This window comes from Caloenas nicobarica, chromosome 1, assembly GCF_036013445.1.
Source record: "Caloenas nicobarica isolate bCalNic1 chromosome 1, bCalNic1.hap1, whole genome shotgun sequence".
NCBI lineage: Eukaryota > Metazoa > Chordata > Aves > Columbiformes > Columbidae > Caloenas > Caloenas nicobarica.
In genome coordinates, this window is record NC_088245.1 from 40,901,650 (window position 1) to 40,921,612 (window position 19,963).

The window sequence follows — 19,963 nt, forward strand, 5'->3', positions numbered from 1 at the left end:
GCAGTAAAGTAGAGGTTCAGTGATGTGTGATGGAGATTCATAGGAAATAAGCTTTCAGTTCTCTTGTTCATGGAACAGCTCTGTTAAAAGGCAGCTAGAAAGCTTTATCTCTCTCCAGTTTTGAAAGGGCATTTGAGGAGATTGAAGAAGTAGAGGCATGGTGATGGGTTATTTATATGCTGAACAGCTAGGGAATGCATTGTGGCAGACTGAGGAAAAATTAGGTGGAAAACTGAGTGTTTGCAAAGTTGGTGAATGAAGTTTTCCTTCTGACTTGTTGTCTTTCTGTGAGTGCTTCAGTCATGTATAGAGTATAAACTTTGACTTGGACTTGAAGTCGTGTAGTTCTTAAACTTCATATGCTGTGAAGTTTTCAGGCCTTGTATTCTTTCTTTCGTCCCTGGCAAGATATGAATGAGATCTGAGCTTTAGAATGGCTCCAAAGCACTATTGCAATATAAATTTTGAATAATAATAATAGTATGCCCTATTCCTAAAATGTGTTGATAGGTGCCTTTGTGTAAGAAATGCAAAAGCTGTTGTAACCTTTTCAGAAACAGAGCAACCTTTTCCTTTGGACACTTTTTTGTCATGGTATTTTTCTGCGAAGAAAGAAGTTACATTATACTTTTGGTTACTATAGTTAAAAACCCCTGCCATCTCTGTTTTCACAATTCTGTAGCATAAAATGTTTCGCCACTTATAAAGTGTGAAAGGGGGGGTTAACCCCAAAAGAAAACCCTAGTTTTCCTTAGAAATGGGTATTTTGTCCTTGAAGAATGCTTGAACACTTTAAAGTTTTGCACTCCTGCAGAAGGAGGGGTCATCTCTCTTGCACAGTGGCTTACGTGCAATTTCTGTGAAGACATATGTTGATAGAGCCAGATTTAGCTATTGTCTTCACTTTTCAGAAGTGTTGGGCATTGAACATCTCTATCTGTTCAGAGAAAATAATTTAAAAGTGATCTGAACTATCCTTTATCCAGAACTGAGAAGTCTTTGTCAAGTTCTGGTGGTTAACAAGTCCAGGAAGTAAGATGCTTTGAACTCCTGGTTTTAATCTTAATGTTTTTAATTGTTCTCTTGAAATAAATCATATGGCAGTAGTTAGAGCACACAAGGAATAGTTAAGACTCAATTCTGTTCCTTAATTTGCTGTGTTCTCAGCTTTTTTTTATTATTAGAAATGGTGCAACTGTGTAACCTAGTCCTTACCTACATGCCCATACCTTAAGAGTTATGCTTTTAACTTTATCTCAGGAAAGACAAAGGGACCTTTCTGATCCCTGTGAACGTGAAGAGGCGTGCTTGCCAGGATTGTAATCCGGGTTGGTTGGTCCACTGGTGACTGGTTGGGGAGGAATCAGCCTTCAATTGCCATGTAGCCTTGTTTCTGTTACTGCACTCCCCTTCTGGGGCTAGGAGAGGGAGGTCCGGGGAAATCTAACTGATAAGCTGCAGTAAGAGAGAGGGTGTGCAGGCTTCAGTTCGCTTTGGCAAAAAAAATCTGCCTTTTTGCCTCTTCAGGAAGCAAATTCTTCACCAGCAGGAGAAAGGACAGTTGGTGAGAAGGCATTCATGCTATGAGAAACTTGTTAATATTTGAGGTTTCTGCTGAGGAATTGTCAAGAGGAGCTGAATTGTCTTTTTCACTTTCATAGTATCAGCTGTGAAGAATTTTCTGGGGGAACAAAACAAGTCTTACATTTATTGCCATATGTGTATGAGCAATGTAGAAAGCCCAGTGGCTGGAGTCCAGTGTTGTAGGATGGTGAGGGTGCAGCCTTCAAAATAGCTAAGACATGGCATCAAACTGTAGGACTTCAAGCCCTACCAAAATGCCAGCTCATGGGACAGGAAGTTTTGCATAAGGACTGGATGAACTTGGATCCTTTAAAAATTGAGTAAAGATCTACAGATGAGACAGATCAGGTCTCTTTTTTGAGGTGACAACTGGAGCATGCCTGTGTACATAATGTTGAAGCCTAACTGATTGATTCTTATCAAAAGGCCATCAGAAAGGACGACCTGTTACTAGAACCACAATGCAGCTTAATGTGAATTAAAAAACCACTGCTCTACTGTCTTGGTTGAGATACAAGCTCAGAGAATCTATGACTGTAAGCATCTCTCTTCGTGTGTGTGCGTGTGTATGTCTGCTTATACTGGATACTGTCCTCAGAGGAGCACTGTGAAGCTTCATTAAAGTTTTTAAAGTGCTTTATGATCCTCAGATGGAAGGTGCTTAGAAACGAAGTGTTTGTAATCAGATAACTTAGTAGCACATAACAAGGATATAACCTATTAACACTAGCTATTAACAGTGCTGTTAGCATCAGAAAGCTTAATGGTTAGGTTTTAAAGTACAATTGCCCTCTGAAAAGGAATGTGCAGATTTTACACTTGCTGTGTATTATGATGCTCTACTCCATTGCCTTCTGAACTACTGTGCTGCTGTTTCTTCAACAACTTTGGTTGGGGAAATGCTGCGCACAAGCAAACAAACAAAAGGGCGAAAAAATACATCAACAAACACACACAAAACAAGCAGGAAACAAAACAAAAAAACATAACTTTTTTTGAGCCATCTTAACCAATATACCAACAGGGATAGAGAATGAGATATGTTTGTTGTTATTTTAGTTGAAAAAGATCAATTAAAGCATTTATTTTGTTTTTATGTTAAAATAAGGATTTGAAGGTGCTTCCGAATAACATTTTAGAAGAGACAAAACATGGGTAATTTCCATCTCATCAAGTGAAGTCCATGGTTCTTTATGGAAGACAAACTGGCCCATACGTTTTTAACAGAATGCTAAATAACCCAGGATGTTTTATCCCTGGTGCAGTTATTTAAGAATTCCCCGTACTGGCCTCTCTAAATATTTTTGGTTCACTGACTATTTGCTTGTTCCAAAAAAATTCTTCTGATTTAAAAAGCATTTTCAATCGAACATTGACAATGTGAAATTTTATGCTTTTGATGGTGATTTACCCTTGATACAGAGCAACTCAAGTGAGTGCTTGTTGCTTAAAGACATTACAGTATTCTTGAAGTAAAAGCTTCCAGGACTTCAGAATGGAGAGCTGGCAAGCCCTACTGAAGTTAAGATTTATAAGTCTAAGTAAAACAATTTGGCTTTTGAGAGGGAGTAAAATTATCTGTAGCTTAGTGCACACTGTCATACTCAGTGTGAACATGTATAGAACATGCAGCTGCAATACATGATGTCATTCTTCAGAAGGGGGTTAGCTGTTTCATAAATATGCATATATATTTGCTTTTTTGAAACTTTTTGGAAATCTGATGCCTAGCAGTTGGTTTGGATTTTGTCTTTAGATATTCAGAGCAAATGTGGTCTTCTCTTTGGGTTTTGCCACAAATAATGTTCCCTGAGATTTCTCTACATTTCTTCAATTGCTGTGTTTGGATTAGCCCTGCCACAAAGCACCACAAGATGTTACATCCAGCAGGCCGATTCTCTGCTCTGGTTTAGACAGAGCAACCTGAATAGCTGGCATCTGACTGCTTTTATTTCATTAAGTACCTGTAAATGCAACATGCATTAGCCATTTCCAGAGTTTCATGAGCCTGCAGACATAGATACAGGCCTGGTTACCCTGCAGGCTGTGATCCTGTTGAAGAAATCCCCTCACTGGTGGAATCCCCATTGGAGAGTTCCTGTACCTTACCATAAAGGCAGTAGGAGCAAAGCATGTCAAAGCTTGACACATATTTGCCATTTATAGCCTCCTGATAATTTTTTGAAACAAGGACTTATGCAATATGATAGTTTTTATTCTCATTCATAAGATGTGCAGCCTCTGCCTTGCCAAATTCATTCCTATGGAGTGCCCTCCCATGACTTTTCAAATTAGTATCGTTCTGTGGTGGTTTTTCACTGCTAGTGTGATCTTTTTTACTTCCTACATAGGTATAGTGCAAAACTGTACAGAATTAAAAACTTGTGTATTTTAAGGGCTCAATCCAAGGGTGTGCCTGTGAGCTTCCCAGGCTGCCGTCAGTTATCCCACTGGGCATGGTTCCCTTACACAGTCAGTTCAAGCGTTTGTTACCTGTGTTGGGCTGACTCAGGAGCAAGTCCCACTGCAGAATCATACTGACATTAACATATACTGTTTCTGAACTTTATCCTTACTATTTCTGCACATTCAAGATAATGTCTGGAAACATCCTGAAGATTTTTTTTTTTATGTTGCAACATGCCGGGATTCTCTTCTTTCAACTGTTGGAGCATTTATCTATGGAAATTGTGGGAAGATACTGTCGAGCGTCTGCCTGATGATTGAATTGCAGGCTGAGACTTAAAACAGCCAAGGCAGTAGGAGAGACCGAGTTTGCTGTCCTGCAGGTGTTCAGGTCTCCGAACTTGGATCTCAGGTTTACATGTGTGTGTCATGTAGACAAGTCTGGTTACAGTCTGGATCATTTTGGACTGAAGATGAACCTCTTCTTGTCCTTGGATCAGGATGGGGTACTTCTTAAAATGTGGTTTCTCCTTGAGCTGACTGCTAGGGTCAAACGTTCCACAGTGCACCATGGAAGAGGGCATGTGGCAAGTGGGACTTACACATTCATCATTCACCGTTAATGGTTTCTGCAACCTTATTGTAGAATTAGCATAATTGGCTTCTCTCTTTTTAGCAAGTTTTAAAGAGAAAAGCTCCACCTGAGTTGCTCTCCACACTCTCAGGCCTCGCCTGTTTTACCCTTTCTGTATATTATTGCCTTTGCATGAGGAACGGAGAAGAGCCAAGCGAGTGGAGGGCGCGTTAGAGCGGCGTTGCTTGGCGGGGAGTTGTCCCTCCGGTGCAGGGAGGGCGCTGTCCCTTTAAGGCGGGGAGTAGGCCGGCCCAGTCCGGTGATTGACAGCCCGCCTGGAGTCACATGACCCGCCTCTATTTGAAGGTCACAAAAAGCAGCTTCCTTTAGAGCGAGCAAGAGGGAGAGTGAGTGAGAGAGGGAGTTCAAGCCAAAATGGCCGACAGAGTCTCTGCTGGTTTCTGAACATTTGAAATAAAAAGAGGAAAAAAAAAACCAACACAAAGCAAACACAAAATCATTTTTGGATCTTTTTTCATTTCCATTTCTACCTTGTATGCCTCAACTCGCTGGATTTAAGCACTGCTGCACTTTATGAGGTTAGTGGTACATTTATATTATTATTATTGTTTTTACCTATCAGATTTTTAGGAGCCTGAGCTGGCTGGTTTCATCCGTGGTTTTGCAGAGGTGTTTTTTCTGGCACAAATACGTGCTTCAGATGTCTGGTTTTACTTTTTAGTGGATTTTTAGGGCTTTTTAGAAGGAGGTCTCCGTATAAATGTACTGAAGATTTTAAAGAGATTTGTAACTTAAGCAAATTACAGAAGATCGTTTGTATTTTCCAAGCTGGCAAAGTACAAGATAGTATTGAAAATCTTGTTTTATTTAAATAGGGCCTTCTTAAACAGTGATTTCTTCCCCACAGCTCTTAAATCTGCTGCAAAAATTTGCATATATAAAACCGGGTTTGCATTCTTTCTGCTGCTGGGTCCGACCAGGGACAGATGGGGAAGTGTTCTCACCGGGCCACCCTGCCCAGAGAGAAAAAGGAGGGAGGGGGGGAGGGGGGGGAAAAAAAAAAAAAATCACGCACCCAAACATTTGCAGTGCCAGGTTCGGGGGCGAGAGGATTCCTGCGCTGGCAGCGCCGAGCCGAGCGCAGCCGGCACCGCGGGGCTCCTGCGCGGGCTCGCCCGCCGCTCCCTCCCCCTCCCCGGGGCCGCCGGAGCCGCCGCTCCGGCCGCGTTTGGGACCAAATGGTGCTGCCCCATAAAGATGGCATCGGGAGTTAAAACGAGCTCGGCGCGCTGGGCAGTGCCGGCTTTAAAATGGTCTTTGCCGGGTCCGGTTGCCCAGAAGTGAGGGGATCCTTCTGTGCTTAACGGGTCTGGCGACTGATAAAATGTGGGGCAGATATTTAGGAACGCACTCTTGGAAATGCAAGATGCTGGGTGCTGCTGTTGTTTTGTAGACTTTTGCTCTGTGTTCTTCAGAAAACAAGTATTTCTCTGCATGTTAATAAATATAAGTAAAAAGCTGCATTTTCTCGCTTTTTTCCCTGTCTTCCATGACACTAAAAATTTAAATCCAAGTTATTTTTGCACCTCCCTCCAGAACCAAGCAGAAAATTAAAGGGAAATAGCTGAAGCTTGCTTTCTGAGAACAGGCCCCTCCTCCTGCATTGTAAGAGTGTGATGTAATGCTCTTTTCTCTGAGGTTAAATGAAAAAAATTCTCTGTGGTGGTATACATTATTCTTCACCCCTTCCTCATAAGCCTTGTACTGTGATATTTTTTGTAGCTGGATATTTAAGCAGCAGAAAATTATGCAAATAATAACGTGAATGTGCTTTCACATTGCAGTGTATGTCTGCATTGATTATGATTAGCAGGTCAACTTTGTAAACCAACAAAATGGCTCATATTTTGTATTTCTTTGTGGCTTTACATCCATATGGTTAAATACAAATGAAGGAGACAGATTTGGATATGTTTACTGAAAATATATCTGGGTGTCCTCATTATAGTTATGTAGTAGCATATATCAGGGCTTTTTTTTTCCCTCCACTGGCTAGCAAATATTTGGAATAATTCTGCAGTATATTAAGTTTCTCTTAAAAATTAAAGTGGCTTTTTGTTTTTTACTTTAAATTAGAGCAAACCATGAAAAAAGACCTCCACTCGAATTTGATATAGTGTATTGTGTTGATAATTTTGATCTTTAAAAGTTCAGTAGTAATGGGTAACCCAATTCATGTATGAAGTAATACATTCTCCCTGTTTAGGGTTAGTGAACTTATTAGATTCCACCCTCCTGTTATTGGTATGTATCTGTGTGAGAGAATATTATAAAAACTTTCTTTGTCTTTGACCTAATGCATCCTGATTGGTTTTGTTACTCAGAGCTTTCTTGGGCTTAGTGAAGATCCTGATGTAGCCAGAATATGTTGAACATACCTGTTGATTGATAAACTTTATTAGATATTAGAGCTGTTTTCAAATGCAATATGAAGCAGTAGTAGTCTCAGATAATGGACCGAAACATCAATTCAGTAGTTTATGTGATAATTACTGTAGCATAGGATGGCTGAACCAAGGAAGTAACAAAAATCTAAACTTTGTCCTGAATTGGCAATATTGTAGGACGTAGCCTTCCTAGAATCTACACTTGAGAAAAGTACTCGCCTTTCCTGCATATTTTTTGCTTTCGTTTATTACTATGCTACATGCTTCCAAGTTGTGCGTTAGTATAACTGGATTGTTAGGAAGATGGTATACAGGATATCTTCTAATAACTGCAACTGCTCATAGCTATAGAAGCTTTCAGGGATCAGACAAAAAGCAACTATTGAGAATAAAAAAAATATTCCAGTATGGAGTCTGTCAAACATTTAAGTAGCTTTGAGACAGTACACTGTGAATAGGAAGGACCAATTAAATAATTCCTCATATAAATATGTTTTTTATCTATCAAATCTTGGTCCAGGGTGTGTTGAGGACTCTGGAGCCTGTGAAACTGTAGGATTTTAAAAGTGTGAGTCTGGGCAATTCTCAACATTGTTTGTGTTCAGTATGTTCCTGCAGTACAAAGGGAAGAACATACTTATTTAAAATAATTTTGAGAGACCTGACTCAAATTGCAACTTCCAGATCAGTTTGAAGCTTGCAGAGCTGTTGGGGCAGGAGAGCCTTTTTTGTTTTATTCAGTTTTACAGTGATGACACTGGGTTCAGAAACTTTATATTATTTTTCTATTTGCATTTGTATGTCAATTGTTATTGGTATGTACAGGAATCTGTCCCTTTCCAAAGCAGACTATTTAGTCGGTTGAAAACTACAGTGAAATCTGTAGTCTGCAGAGCCCCTGGAGTTTTTTGCACAATGTCCAAGAGATTCTTGAGAAATAATAGACAAGAACCATCGAGTTTCAATATACAGGAGTCTGCAGTTCTAATGGGAAAAAAATTAATGGAAAACGAGCATGTGAAGGATCAGTATGCTTACTTTCGGCAGGTTTTTTTAGCCTCTTTCTCTCCTGCTGGGAAGGAAAAAAAACTTCATAAGATCGTACAGTCTGTGCCAGCTAGTTTCAGCTAAACTTAACCTTTTGAGACTTTTGTCTCTTATTAATAGATGGCTAAGTAGAGGAGAAAGCATCCAAATCTATAAATGAAGAAAAATCTATAGAATTAGCATATTGCTGGAAGATAATTTTTATCCATACCTTTCCTAGTACCCCTCCAAAAACTTGTTTTGGCTTTCACCTTGAGGCACAATTCTTTAGTTCTGGTCGTTATGGATCTACTTGCCTTTTGGTGACCAGGGTAGAAAAATGAGAAGTTGAATTTACAGTTTATTTTGAACAGTATTTGTTGGAATCTGCACAATTGGTATTCTCTTCAGCTAGCAGTTGTTCCATAACTGAAAAGTCAGAGGTGTTTTGGGTTTTTTTTTTTTGCTTTAATCGATTAAGAATAAACCTGCCTCCTTCCTAAGAGCTGTTTCAGCTTGTTAAGTGTTGATTTTCTATTTAAACAGCTGAAGATTTGAGGCAGGAAAATAAGATACACAGGATGTTTAGCTCTAAAAAGCCACACTTCATGTCCTGTCAAGGAGATGAGATGTGGGTATCTGGGCTCTAGTTTTGTAACCTTCCTGAAAGTCTTGTAAAGCGTGGTGTGTTTTGTCAGGGCAAAAGTAAGATGTCTTGTCTTTTAGAAGAATCCCCCTGAAGAAGGTGGTTAGATTTTAAGTGGCTAAACTAAATATTTAGCTACAATTATTGCTGGAGAATTAATGTTATAAACATGAAAAATTCAGTTTAGGTCAATACTTCTATTGCTTCTCAAAGCAAGACAATTTCAGTATTTATTTCAAGAAACAGCAGCTTTAGTTGCTAATGTAGCACTGGCATTTAGATGGGATGATTACATGTGCCGTATTTCAAATATGGTCAAACGAGATATCTAAAATTGGGTGTCAAGATAACACTTTTTGGCCATTTCAGCGTTGAGGGCAAATGTGGAGGCATCATAGAGATAAAAAATGCTATATACTGAAAATATTTCTGTTTTGTTTTAGTGATGGTGCTGTAATTGTTTGGAAGGGCACAAGAGAAATGGTGCCTTTCTGCATATGTGGTGAATTCCAACTCCAGAGCTGTTACATCCAGCACATTTCACTACTTAAATTCTTTTTCTTCTTTGTATATAGGCTTCCAGCCCAAGAAGACAAGTTTCTTTTTTCTTTTCTGTAGAGGCAGATTGTGTATTTTTGGGAGCAGCATGAATATATGCAAACTCTGATTTTTTAAAATTATTATTATTTTTTTAATGGAGTGCCATGAACACACTTCTGAAAGGAGTTTCCAAGACTTTATGGCTGCTGTAATTTTAAAGGTTGTTTTGCTGTCTGTGTACAGTATGCTGGCATAATTGTTTAGGGCTGAAATGCTCTGTTGCTACTAGAATTATATATTCATCATCATGTCTGAAAAGTCATGTCTTAAGGGCTGGTTGATGTGATGTTTGGATATTATAGTATGGGCAGATTGAAAGACAAACCTTGATCCTCTTTCAAAATATTGGAGTTCCAGCACTACTTTTAATTAGTCTGTTTAGTCACGTGGGAAAACATAAAACAAGATACGAACCCTGGAGTTTTTTCCCTTGCCTTAAGAGAAGATACATTAATAAAACACAAAATGATCTTTAAAGGCAGAATGTATCAAACCAAGGGTTAAACAGCATGGAAAAATGTGTGCTATTGCACCTAGAGAGAAGCTACTGAGCGGAGTCTTGTTAAAAACCACAGGTAGTAAGCAAGAGAGCTGAGTACTGTTCCTTTCAGTGCTGTAGTTTGTGTCTGAATTTAATTAAATGGATGCTTGTATATGTTCCGTAGAGAAAATTATCTAAAAGTACTTTGATATCGATAGGTGGAAAAGTGCTTAAAAGTGCAAAGCGCATGTATTACTACAAACATGGTAAATGGGGACTTTTAGAAGTGAAATGTAGCCTTGGAATTTACTACTACAACAAAACCAAAACAAAGCATCAAGATACAACTGTGTTTTATTTCATGCCAGCGGGGGAGTGCTTCTCTTTTTAGGATGGTACTTGTGGGGCCTCAACTTCAGAGCATTTTGAACAGTAGGGGAGGTCAACAAATTTTGAGGTAGTTCAAATAAGAGCAGTGAAACATAATAGAGGGAGGTAGTAGAGCAAAAAACCACTTCAGCTTTTTTGTGTTTCTTTTTATAAATACATACATTCTCTGCAAATGAATAAGCAGCTGTTAATTTGTGTCAGAAAAGCATTATTTTGACACTGAGCTCCATCACAGTTGAATGTGCTTTGAACAGGATAGTTACTTCAGCAACTAAAAAGCAGAAAGGCATTAATATTTTTTTAAGTTAAGGTGGCCATTCTTTAATTCCTCAAGACTACACAAAACTGTGCTGTGCATGCTGAAATTATGAAATAAGGGGAGAGTGCTCATCTTTCCCAGTGTCCTTAGCAGATGCAGAGTTAGGGCTTCCTGAAGTACAGATACAGGTACAACAGCTGAACCTGAGAACTGGTTTGAACTTGAACAGAACGTTGTCTTAATTTCTGGATCAGAGAAGAAATATTTTTTTTAGAAAAATAAAACAAGGGAAAAATTACTTCTAATATTCTCAGTATTTTTTTTCCTTTTCTAAGCACAGTGTTTGTCAAACAGGACAGTGATAAGCTACTGTCCATCTGCAATTTTGCAGTGGCTGTTGGGCACAACCTCTGTGTACATGAGAACATCCGGAACTTGAGCTGCAGTGAGACTACTGGAATTTATTTTTTAAGCATGTACACACCATAGCCTTTGTAGATTTTGAATTTTTGGGGCTAGTTGACCTATATGAAAAACAGGAAAGGTTAAATATACATTCTGTTAATGCCACTTAACCATTAATTAGAGTTGAACTCAATTGTCCTATTTTATATGTGCTCTGTGGCAAACACACACACATGTCATCATCATGGCTCAGTTTACATTTGTGAACTTGGTTATGCCTGAGCCATCTAGTTCTCCAGGACGTGTCACTTAAACCTTCCTTAAAATAAGTCTTCTGTGTTTCTTCCACTTTTTCCCCCTTGGTTTAAATTTTACTGTTTGTAGTAGAAGACATTGCAACTTTAAATATTAGAGTTCTAATGTAGCAGCACTTGTGTTCTTGTAGCTTCTGTATTAGTATTTATATTTTTAATTGTATGTAATTTCAGTTCTGCAATCATACTAGATTCACGATCTGATTTAGAACACATGGTTCTAATTCTGTGTTGATACTCTAGATATACTTGTCTACAAAACAGCTTTCTTTGGCAAGAGGGTGACTACTACTGAGAACTTCATCAACTAAAGTGAGACTGATATATTCTGATACATCACTTTGCCAGCTAAATATACAGCATATTTATGCTCAGCCTTTTGCCGAACAATTTATAGGGATGATGATTTGATCACAACAAACAAATGATTTTTTTTTTTTTTTTTTTTAAATGATGGAAATTCTAATCTGGTAACTCTTGCTGGTTTTTTTTCCAGGCTGTTTTACCTCTTAACTGGAGGGAGTTTGAGGACAATAAAAATGAAAACAGATACCTTCAATATGCAGAGGAGGGGAGGGCAGAAGGAACCAAAACTTAACTAATATCCTTTCCTAGCTTACTCATATATGCATCAAAAACTGATTGTCCTGCAAAACAGAAAATAGTCGTGAAGTACTTTGATCCCCATGTGAATTTTTTAAAAGTATTCTTTTACATTCTGATTAAAACTATATAAATAAACCTTTCCTATTCTGTTAGGCTTTACTTGGGTATTGTTAGTGTTGTTACACCACTGTTTTATTCAAGGGAATTTCTATGGTAAATGCTAAAAAAAAAGTATTTAAATATATATAGTTAAAAAATACAGTGCATGGAAACAGAGGATATCCTGTTTAGGTTATACATATGTCATTCTGTATCTAGCTCTATATTTCTTTGTGGATGTGATTACAAGTTCATGTGCACTGGTTGTGGAATATAAATGTTGACTAGATTGAAATTGCCTGTAAAAATACTTGGTTAACCTGAAGTAAACCCCCAAAGCTTTTTGAACTAAGTGTAAGAGAAGGCTCCAGCTTGTGCTACAGGACTCAGTTATAGCAATATTAATAGGAATGTTAAATTAAGTAGCCTTGTCTTATAAAGTTTCTGTTCCTGTGCTGTTCATGTTCAGATTAACTGTTTGATACAACTCAACCAGACCAAATAATAATGAGAGAGAGAGGGAAAGTGGACAGGGCATTAGGTTTATTTTTGTTTTATTTTGGCTGTACTTGTGTCCTGTAATCCTATTCAGAGCAGATCGAGATTGCCTTGGCAGGAATGCTTGCTAACCAATCTGCTGGCCTTGCTGTAGTATTCATGCCTGCTTCATCTGATGGAAACACAGTGATGCTAGTGTGATATTAGGAAACTAAAACCAAATTGCAAATGAGTAAAGATTTAATCTTCCTAATAAGTTGTTCAGACATACTTCATGATGGTGTTTCTCCAACTTTCTAGGGTTTAATCAGCAAAAATGTTTGGAAAACCACTCAATTACGGTGGAAAGTTTTAGTGAATGACCTGGGATGGGAGAATAGTAAGTTTTACATGCAAGTAATTTTTCAGCAGTTTGAATCAGTTTAGTTTCCTTGCGCAAAAGATCTGCATTTTCATTGAACCGCCTCATCTTTGTGTGGTAGCTCTTCTGGAATGGTTGTTTCTGATCAAGTCTCTGAGTGACACACATCACAAAATAACACACTATTGTGAACTAATTTATTCTTCTGTGTTGTTAATTCAGATACATTTTTGCTTTAAATATACCACTTTCCACAAATAAATTGTGTCCTCATGCAGAAAAACTGTGGGAAGTGTGTTCTTACTAGATTTTACCTAAAACAAGAAGAAGAAGGAGAAAGCAGTTGGAGTCTAAACTTTGAGAGTCTAGGATTTACATTGGCAGCTTAATATTCCATAGAGCTATAGTTGCTTAGTTCTTTAAGCTAGCTCGCTGTGGTTAGGCCATGAATAATTGAACAGGTGAATTTTTGGAAAGTCAGTATCTCTTCAAAAAGTTTTGTGGGCAAGGTTTTTTCCCAGGGATGGATTTGAAGGCAGTGTGTACTGTTATGAAGGCGATGAGCTGTATTTGCACGATGGGATTGTTGGAGCTGAGGAAAGGCTGAGGTGAGCTGGTGTCAGTCTCCATTGCATTCTGCTTGTGTCAGGTAATAGGAAGTGAAACTCTTCTACAGTCGACTTGGAAGTATATGGTCAGCTTAAGTTTATGTAACTTCCCTTGATCTTTTTATTAAGAAAACTTATCTTTTAAACGATGTTTCCATTAGTGCTACGTAACTTAGTTAAGCTTAAGTCCTTTTTCCCCTTCACATTCCTAGGCCATTTTTTTATTAAAGTAATATTCTGAAATATTAGTTGTGGTAATTGATTGAGCTTGAGCATTGTGCGCCATGTGCATTTAATGTTAAGCTGTTAAAAACAGACTTCATCACTGGCTCAGTGGGTTAATAACAAGGTTGTAGGTTGTTCTACATTGTAAGTTTAAACTGCTTAATAGCAGTTAGCTTGATTTCACTTTTTCATCCTGTTTTTTAGCAAACTTTGAGGTAATTGTCTGTTTTCCAACTTAGGGCATCTTTTGATATTTGTGTGTGTGTTATATATGCATGTATATTTATATATGTAATGTGCATGTTGGCAGTTAATGCAGTGAAAAACTACCAGGTATCAGCTGACATGTGGAGACTTCTTTGGGGGCCTTGGGCATTAAAGCCATAGTAAAAAATACTCTCAAAGCCAATTCAAGGGGGTTTTTTTTGTTTGGGAAAAGCCTGCACAAACGAAGCAAATGCCATTTTGTAAGGTAAGCGTATAGCTCGAAGAGGAGAAGCAGAGAAATTTAGAGGCTCTCTGAAGGCCACACAGAAAGTCAGTGGCAGAGCCAGACTTGAACTCAGAAGTTCCTGGCTTGTGGCCTGGGGCTGAAGCCAGTCATACACAGCTGTATTGAATTGTGAATAGAATGATGTTTTCTTTTTCCTAAGGCTTTATGGGAACAAAGCTGACTTAACTAAAATCATAATGTGGGTAAAAAGATAGAATTGTGTTATTTCACCTTTCTCAAAATTTCTAATGCTAAAAGTTCTATTCTGTGTTAAAACTTGCATTCAGTGGTTGTGGATTTCCACTTACCAAGGAGTGTGGTTAATGTAGCTGGGTCTTAAATCGTTAACAAATCATAGTGCAATGTCTCGAGGTCAGGCTAAGGGCTTTTGCTGAGAGTAGAGGAAGTCAGGGCTTAAAAGCCATTCTGCGTACTACCTTAAGAAATATTAATGTTATTTTAAAAAATCCCTGGAAAGTGCATGATTTTCTTTGTTGTAAAATAGAAGCAAAAACCTAGTTCAGAGGGAATCTTCCTGAAATAATTTTTTATTAAACTGAAATTCACCTTCTCTATTTAACACTTGTGGAGTTTTTGATGAGGCTACAAATATTGTTATCCTTCAATGCATTATGAAAGAAGATAAAACCTGCTGTAGGTTCGCTTACTGCTATTTTTTTTCTTGCTGGAGTAAAAAGGTAGCTTTGAATAGCTTTTATTGAATGTATTGACCATTTTCGTTTTTTTGAGGGTGGTTCCCCTTAGGGAGGAGGTTTGGATCTAAAGTATTGTTATTGGAAAACATCACCGTTACGAGTTATTTTTTTGTACTGTTAAAAATCTTTGCAGGGATTAGTATATCCATTTTTACAGTAAAAGGGACTTTCTTTTCCAGGTAAAATGTCATTAGTTCCAAGCTCTGGCAGCAAAGTAGGGTTTGGGGTTTTTTTCCTCAGGTACATTTGCTTTATCTTGTGTACCACTTCTTGCTTTATCTCATGTACCATTTCTTGCTGACTTAGGCTCTATGCAAATGTATAGTAAGGATATTTTCCTAAATTACTGACATGGAACCTAGCTAGAGAAAACAATAAAAAAATCCAAACCAAAAAACATTCCAATGCCTTACCTGGAAGTAATTTTTATGTTGTCCGTTGAAAATAACAAAAATGTTAAATAGTTCCAAAAAGAAATCCAGGTATTGAAAGCTTAACAATCAAATATTTCACTTCTGAGGGACTGAAGGACTCGAGCCTCCTTTCCCTGTTCTCCCCCCTCTGCAGCAGTGCCCCGGTGTCCTCTGGCACATGCAGTGTGACTGTATCTCACTATTTGGAAAGAATTGTTACTGAGTGATATGCGTTTTAGGGCTGCATCTAAAACTTCTCATTGGTAGTTAACGAAAATCAGAATAATTAATGTGAGCATTACAGTGGTTTGTTCTTTTACTTGCTCTCCTGTTTTATGCGCTCTGCTAACCAAGCCAGATAGAAAATGCTTTTTGAGTTTCCCTTTCGGTTTCAGCCATTTGAGTGTTCACAAGTCCCAATTCACTTTGGTTGCGGCTTCAGAAGACACTTAAACTGGATGTCCATCAGGTGTGTTGCACAAGCCTGGGCCACTTTAGAGGTTGCCGTTGTTGTGGCAGTTCTTGCTTTATTCACCTGTACAGCTGGTAATATGTTGTAATTTAATTGTTCTTCCCAGCAGGTCTTACAGAAATACTGTAACCATATAGAGGTGAGTGGCTGAGTTTAGAGTTGCTACCCAGTCACCACTCAAAACAGTGTTATGGACTAGATTCTTGTGATGGTGAATGAGAGACCCAGCTGAGACTGTTTTATTCTGAGCTATGTTGTCTCCTAATTTTAAGGCGGTAGAGATAGCTTCAGTGGCAGAATAAAGTTCTTCTTCCTGTCTTTAAAACAATGCGTTAGTTAAGAGCAAGCTTATAAAAGGCTGGTTTAACTAAGGATATGGCTTCCAGTGGTACCCAATGTATTTTTTTTTTCAGACTCTTCAGAAAGAGCGTAAGAAAAAGTTGGTGACTCTTATTTGGTACACTTCCCCATTTAAGTTAGCCGTGTATAAATTACACTTACTGACTATCAAGTCTAGCCAGCATTTTCAGCATAGCAGATGGATTTGATTAAAGCTAAAGGTCTGGTCCTTCGCCTGAAATTTTGAATTTTCAATGCTTATGTGAATGAATTCTCTTATCGCTTTTATTATAAGGTCAGGCTAACCTTTTTGCTAGGTAGCATTGACCATTTTTTCAATACAGTGGCTTCATAGAAGGATAGACACTTTGCACTGGCAGTATGCGTGGAAGCATCAGTAAGCTGACAAATTAGATTTGAGGTTCTAGGGTTTAAAGGGCTTTTCTTTCAGCAGGAAGTAGTCTCCCACGTCAGCTTACGCTTTTTAACCTTCAACTTTATATAGCAATGAAGAGTTGACCTGTCTTTATGCAGAGCCACCTTTCTTAAAGAGGATAGAGAGAAGGTTTAACTGGATAGATTAGAAATGCATTTTTTTGTGGAACATGAATATCTTATATTCCTGTCATGTATCATATGCTGGTTTTGCACAGTGTCTAAAAAATGAAACTGTTCTGTTCCACACTTCTACAAAATTAAAGATAGGAGGAGTCTTCAGATCTACTGTCAGCAGAGGTAAAATTACTTCTGTCACAGGAAACATGCAGGACTTATGTGAATCTATATGCTGAATGCTTCACATGTTTTTGATATAGCTATTTCTCTGTTAGGACCGATGCTGAAAAAGAGTACATATTTTTAACCACTCAGAAGTAAAAATGTCTCTTACTCTTTACAAATTACAGTCTCTGTAAGTTTTATGCATTTCTTTCTTCTTATGACGTCATTGCTGAACATGAGAAATATGTGGTTTTCATTAAAAATAAGATGTTAGTCTTACATAGTGTAATAAGGCAAAAATTACCTAAAAGTAGCAAACACTAGTTCAGTTCAGAATTTAACAAGGCAAATCAGCTTAGTCTTGGAACTTCAGAAATGAGTTAAATGGTAAATTTCCACCTCAGTTTTCCCTTTGTGACCTAATGCTTTTATCTTCTGTGTACCATTGTGGTGGTGCTGTTGTCTAATCTCTTAAATGGCAATTCAGTGGTTTCCTCATTTTAGACTATTTTCTGGATTATCTCTTGCTTTAAAATTTGACTTTTGCATGGCAGAAAAAGAGCATGTATATGTCTAGAAGATGAACCATAGACATGTTGTATATGGTTTGCACGTTCCTGTCATCTTAGAATTTTTGTATGTTGAAGCAACTTTATGATGTGAATTTTCATGTTGTGAAGGAATGCAAGCTTTTCTGGAATACAGCTATTCCAGAGCTGACTTAGTTTACAAGAGAAGATTCTTCTTTGATAGTAATGTATAGTTAATTTAAAAATATTTCCTTCTTGCTTCTTGAGTATGTACGGACACTAGATTTTTCAGGTGAGGCGTATATCCAGTCCTCAGGTTGCCTATTTACTATTTTTGAAATTTCTAAGTTGTCTTAAGATAATGTGTTAAAACACAAGAGATGTTTAAATGAGATTGAAGTTAGAAGTTGATCTTTTACTGTACTGGTGAATGACATAAGCAGTAAGTAAAATTCATCGCTTTAAGCTGTACATTATCATTCCTGAAAAGAGACAAGGAATGATAACCCTCAATCAAGATTTCAAAAATCCTGTCTTCTGCACTCAATACAAATAGGAAAAACTCTCAGATGAGTGACTGCTGAGATTGGGCAGACACCAATTCCACAGAAATAACAGCATATTTAAAAGAAATTCTTTCCCGGGTGGGAGACTATCCTTAGTTCAGATAAATGCCTGAGGATACAGTGAACACTTCACTTAAACTTTCTAATGTCTTTGCTTAAGAAATAAGGAAATGATTGTTTACTTAGCAATTAGTAAGAGTTTCATGTCTCGACTAGGTGGTTTAATCTATGCTTTTATTTCCAGAAGGCATGAAATAAAGTGTTTAAAAACACAGCTAGGGAACGTTGCACAGTATCAGGACTACAAAAATGGATGAATCAAAGATAGTTTATCAGATGATTGAATATGAGAGGTGGCGACCATCTCTGCCTACTGATCCGACTATTTCCTAGAACTACTTTTGTTTCTACCCCTTAACTCTTGTGGCTAGTTAAATAGGCTGTTAAACAGCTGTGCTGTTTTCCACACTTTTCCGTTCCTTTTCGCATGAGGAAGAGACATTTCTACATTTTTCTCATTTACCACTATATGGATGTCTCAGGTCATCTGCACAGATTATGGGTAAAATGCACTACTGTGTTTAGCAAAGGCTGGTGTTTTCCAATTTAAATCAGGAAGGCGTTCAATTTAGGGTGACAGTGCTTTATTGTAATGTAGTGGACCCCACTTGTCATGGTTTTGTTCCATGGATTCCAGTAATTTTCTGGTTTGGTTCTTACTTTTAGCAAAAACATGTGAATAAACGGTGTTATTTCTAGTGTTAACCTAATTTATCCTCAGAGTGGTCTCTTTAAAAGATAGTCATAGTTTTCTGTGACCTTACAAAGCTCTTGACTGACCTTATAATATTCTTCCTGATAGTACTTCGTATGGAGAACAACTGTCTCTATCTTTGCAAACAGAGCTTGCCAAAAACCAAGTTAAAAATTTAAAAAACCAAACAGCACTACCCCCATCCTCAAAAAAAAACAACCCACAAACCACCACCATCCAACAACAACAAAAAAACGCCACCCGGCAAACAAAAAGAAGTATTGAGGTGTTTACTTAGAAATTTTAGGTTTTACCTATCATATCAGTTAATGGAAGTAAGTAATAAAAACCAGGAGAAATTTGAAATTAAAGGGTTTGAGATGCCGCAAACTTTCAAATAGCGAGATGCTTTTACACTTCTGTACAGCATTATGTGCCAATATGTTGTGCTTGTTGGCATGAAAAAAGGGGGTGGGGTTTTTTCTTTGCCATATGTGGAAACTGATTTTTATTAGCTTTCCAAATACATGTTTTCATGTTTTCCTGGAAGGTTCCTAAAACAGAAGGCATTTTTCCTTGGTACATTACATATTCAGTCATGTCATAAAACACGGACCTATGCTTAGAAATTTAATATTAGCCTTTAGAATTATTAAGAATTTGTTCTTCACAAGGAAATAAGGGTACACAGCTAATGTCAAATCAAGAGTCTGCAATTGTTGTTGAAAAACACAGCAGCGATTTTAGGCCTTTGAAATTTAGGGAAGTGTATCGCAATTAAACTTCTGCTCTTATGTGTTGGTTGTCTGTGTCTTCCTCCCACTGTTTTGGACAGTGTCTTGGGCAAATAGCAAACCACTAGATTCCAGAGAATGTTGGTATGATACTGTTACTTTAGCATGGTGATCAGCAATCCATATAAATGAAAAATTCAGAGTTGCATATAGTAAAAAATAATGTTCTAGGTAATGAAGAGTGCAAGCGGGGCTGGCAGTTGCTGTTTTCCTTGGAAAGGATTTGGTTCTTTGTGTCATTTTCAGATCTTAAGTAGTCATTTTCTTGCAATGCCAGATCAAAATGATCACATTTTCTTCATGTCCTCAAAACTCAAGTGATTATATGAAGAGACAGGTTTGGAGAGGCTTTGAATTTTTTGGCTGCTTAAGTAACTTAATGAGAGAGGATTATTTGTTTCTTGTAGGGTGGTGTTTTCATTTTTCCTGTTTCCTACGCACAGTTTCTTTACAATTCTCTAGTTTTCATTCTGTGTACCAGTGAATAATTTCAGCTTATGTCTTAATTAGTCACTTGAGTCATGACACGAAGTATTGAATTGTGATGTTTTGAATAATAATTTATCAATCTCACTTTTGAATGGAAAATGACTAACGAAAAAGCTGGCCAGCTGAT

General features: G+C 37.7%; 1 protein-coding gene across 4 annotated transcripts in view; it reads left to right on the forward strand.

The window, feature by feature from the left end:
* TNRC6B (trinucleotide repeat containing adaptor 6B) overlaps window positions 1–19,963 on the forward strand; it is a 132,349-nt gene that overhangs the window by 52,341 nt on the left and 60,045 nt on the right. Inside the window, exon 1 of one of the 4 annotated variants that reach the window (XM_065634688.1) lies at window positions 4,959–5,163. The exons of the other annotated variants lie outside the window; for them this stretch is intronic. Coding sequence (XP_065490760.1) covers window positions 5,159–5,163 — 5 coding nt within the window. The 5' untranslated portion in view covers window positions 4,959–5,158. Of the gene's footprint in view, window positions 1–4,958; window positions 5,164–19,963 lie in introns of those variants that run through there. 4 annotated transcript variants of the gene reach the window in all.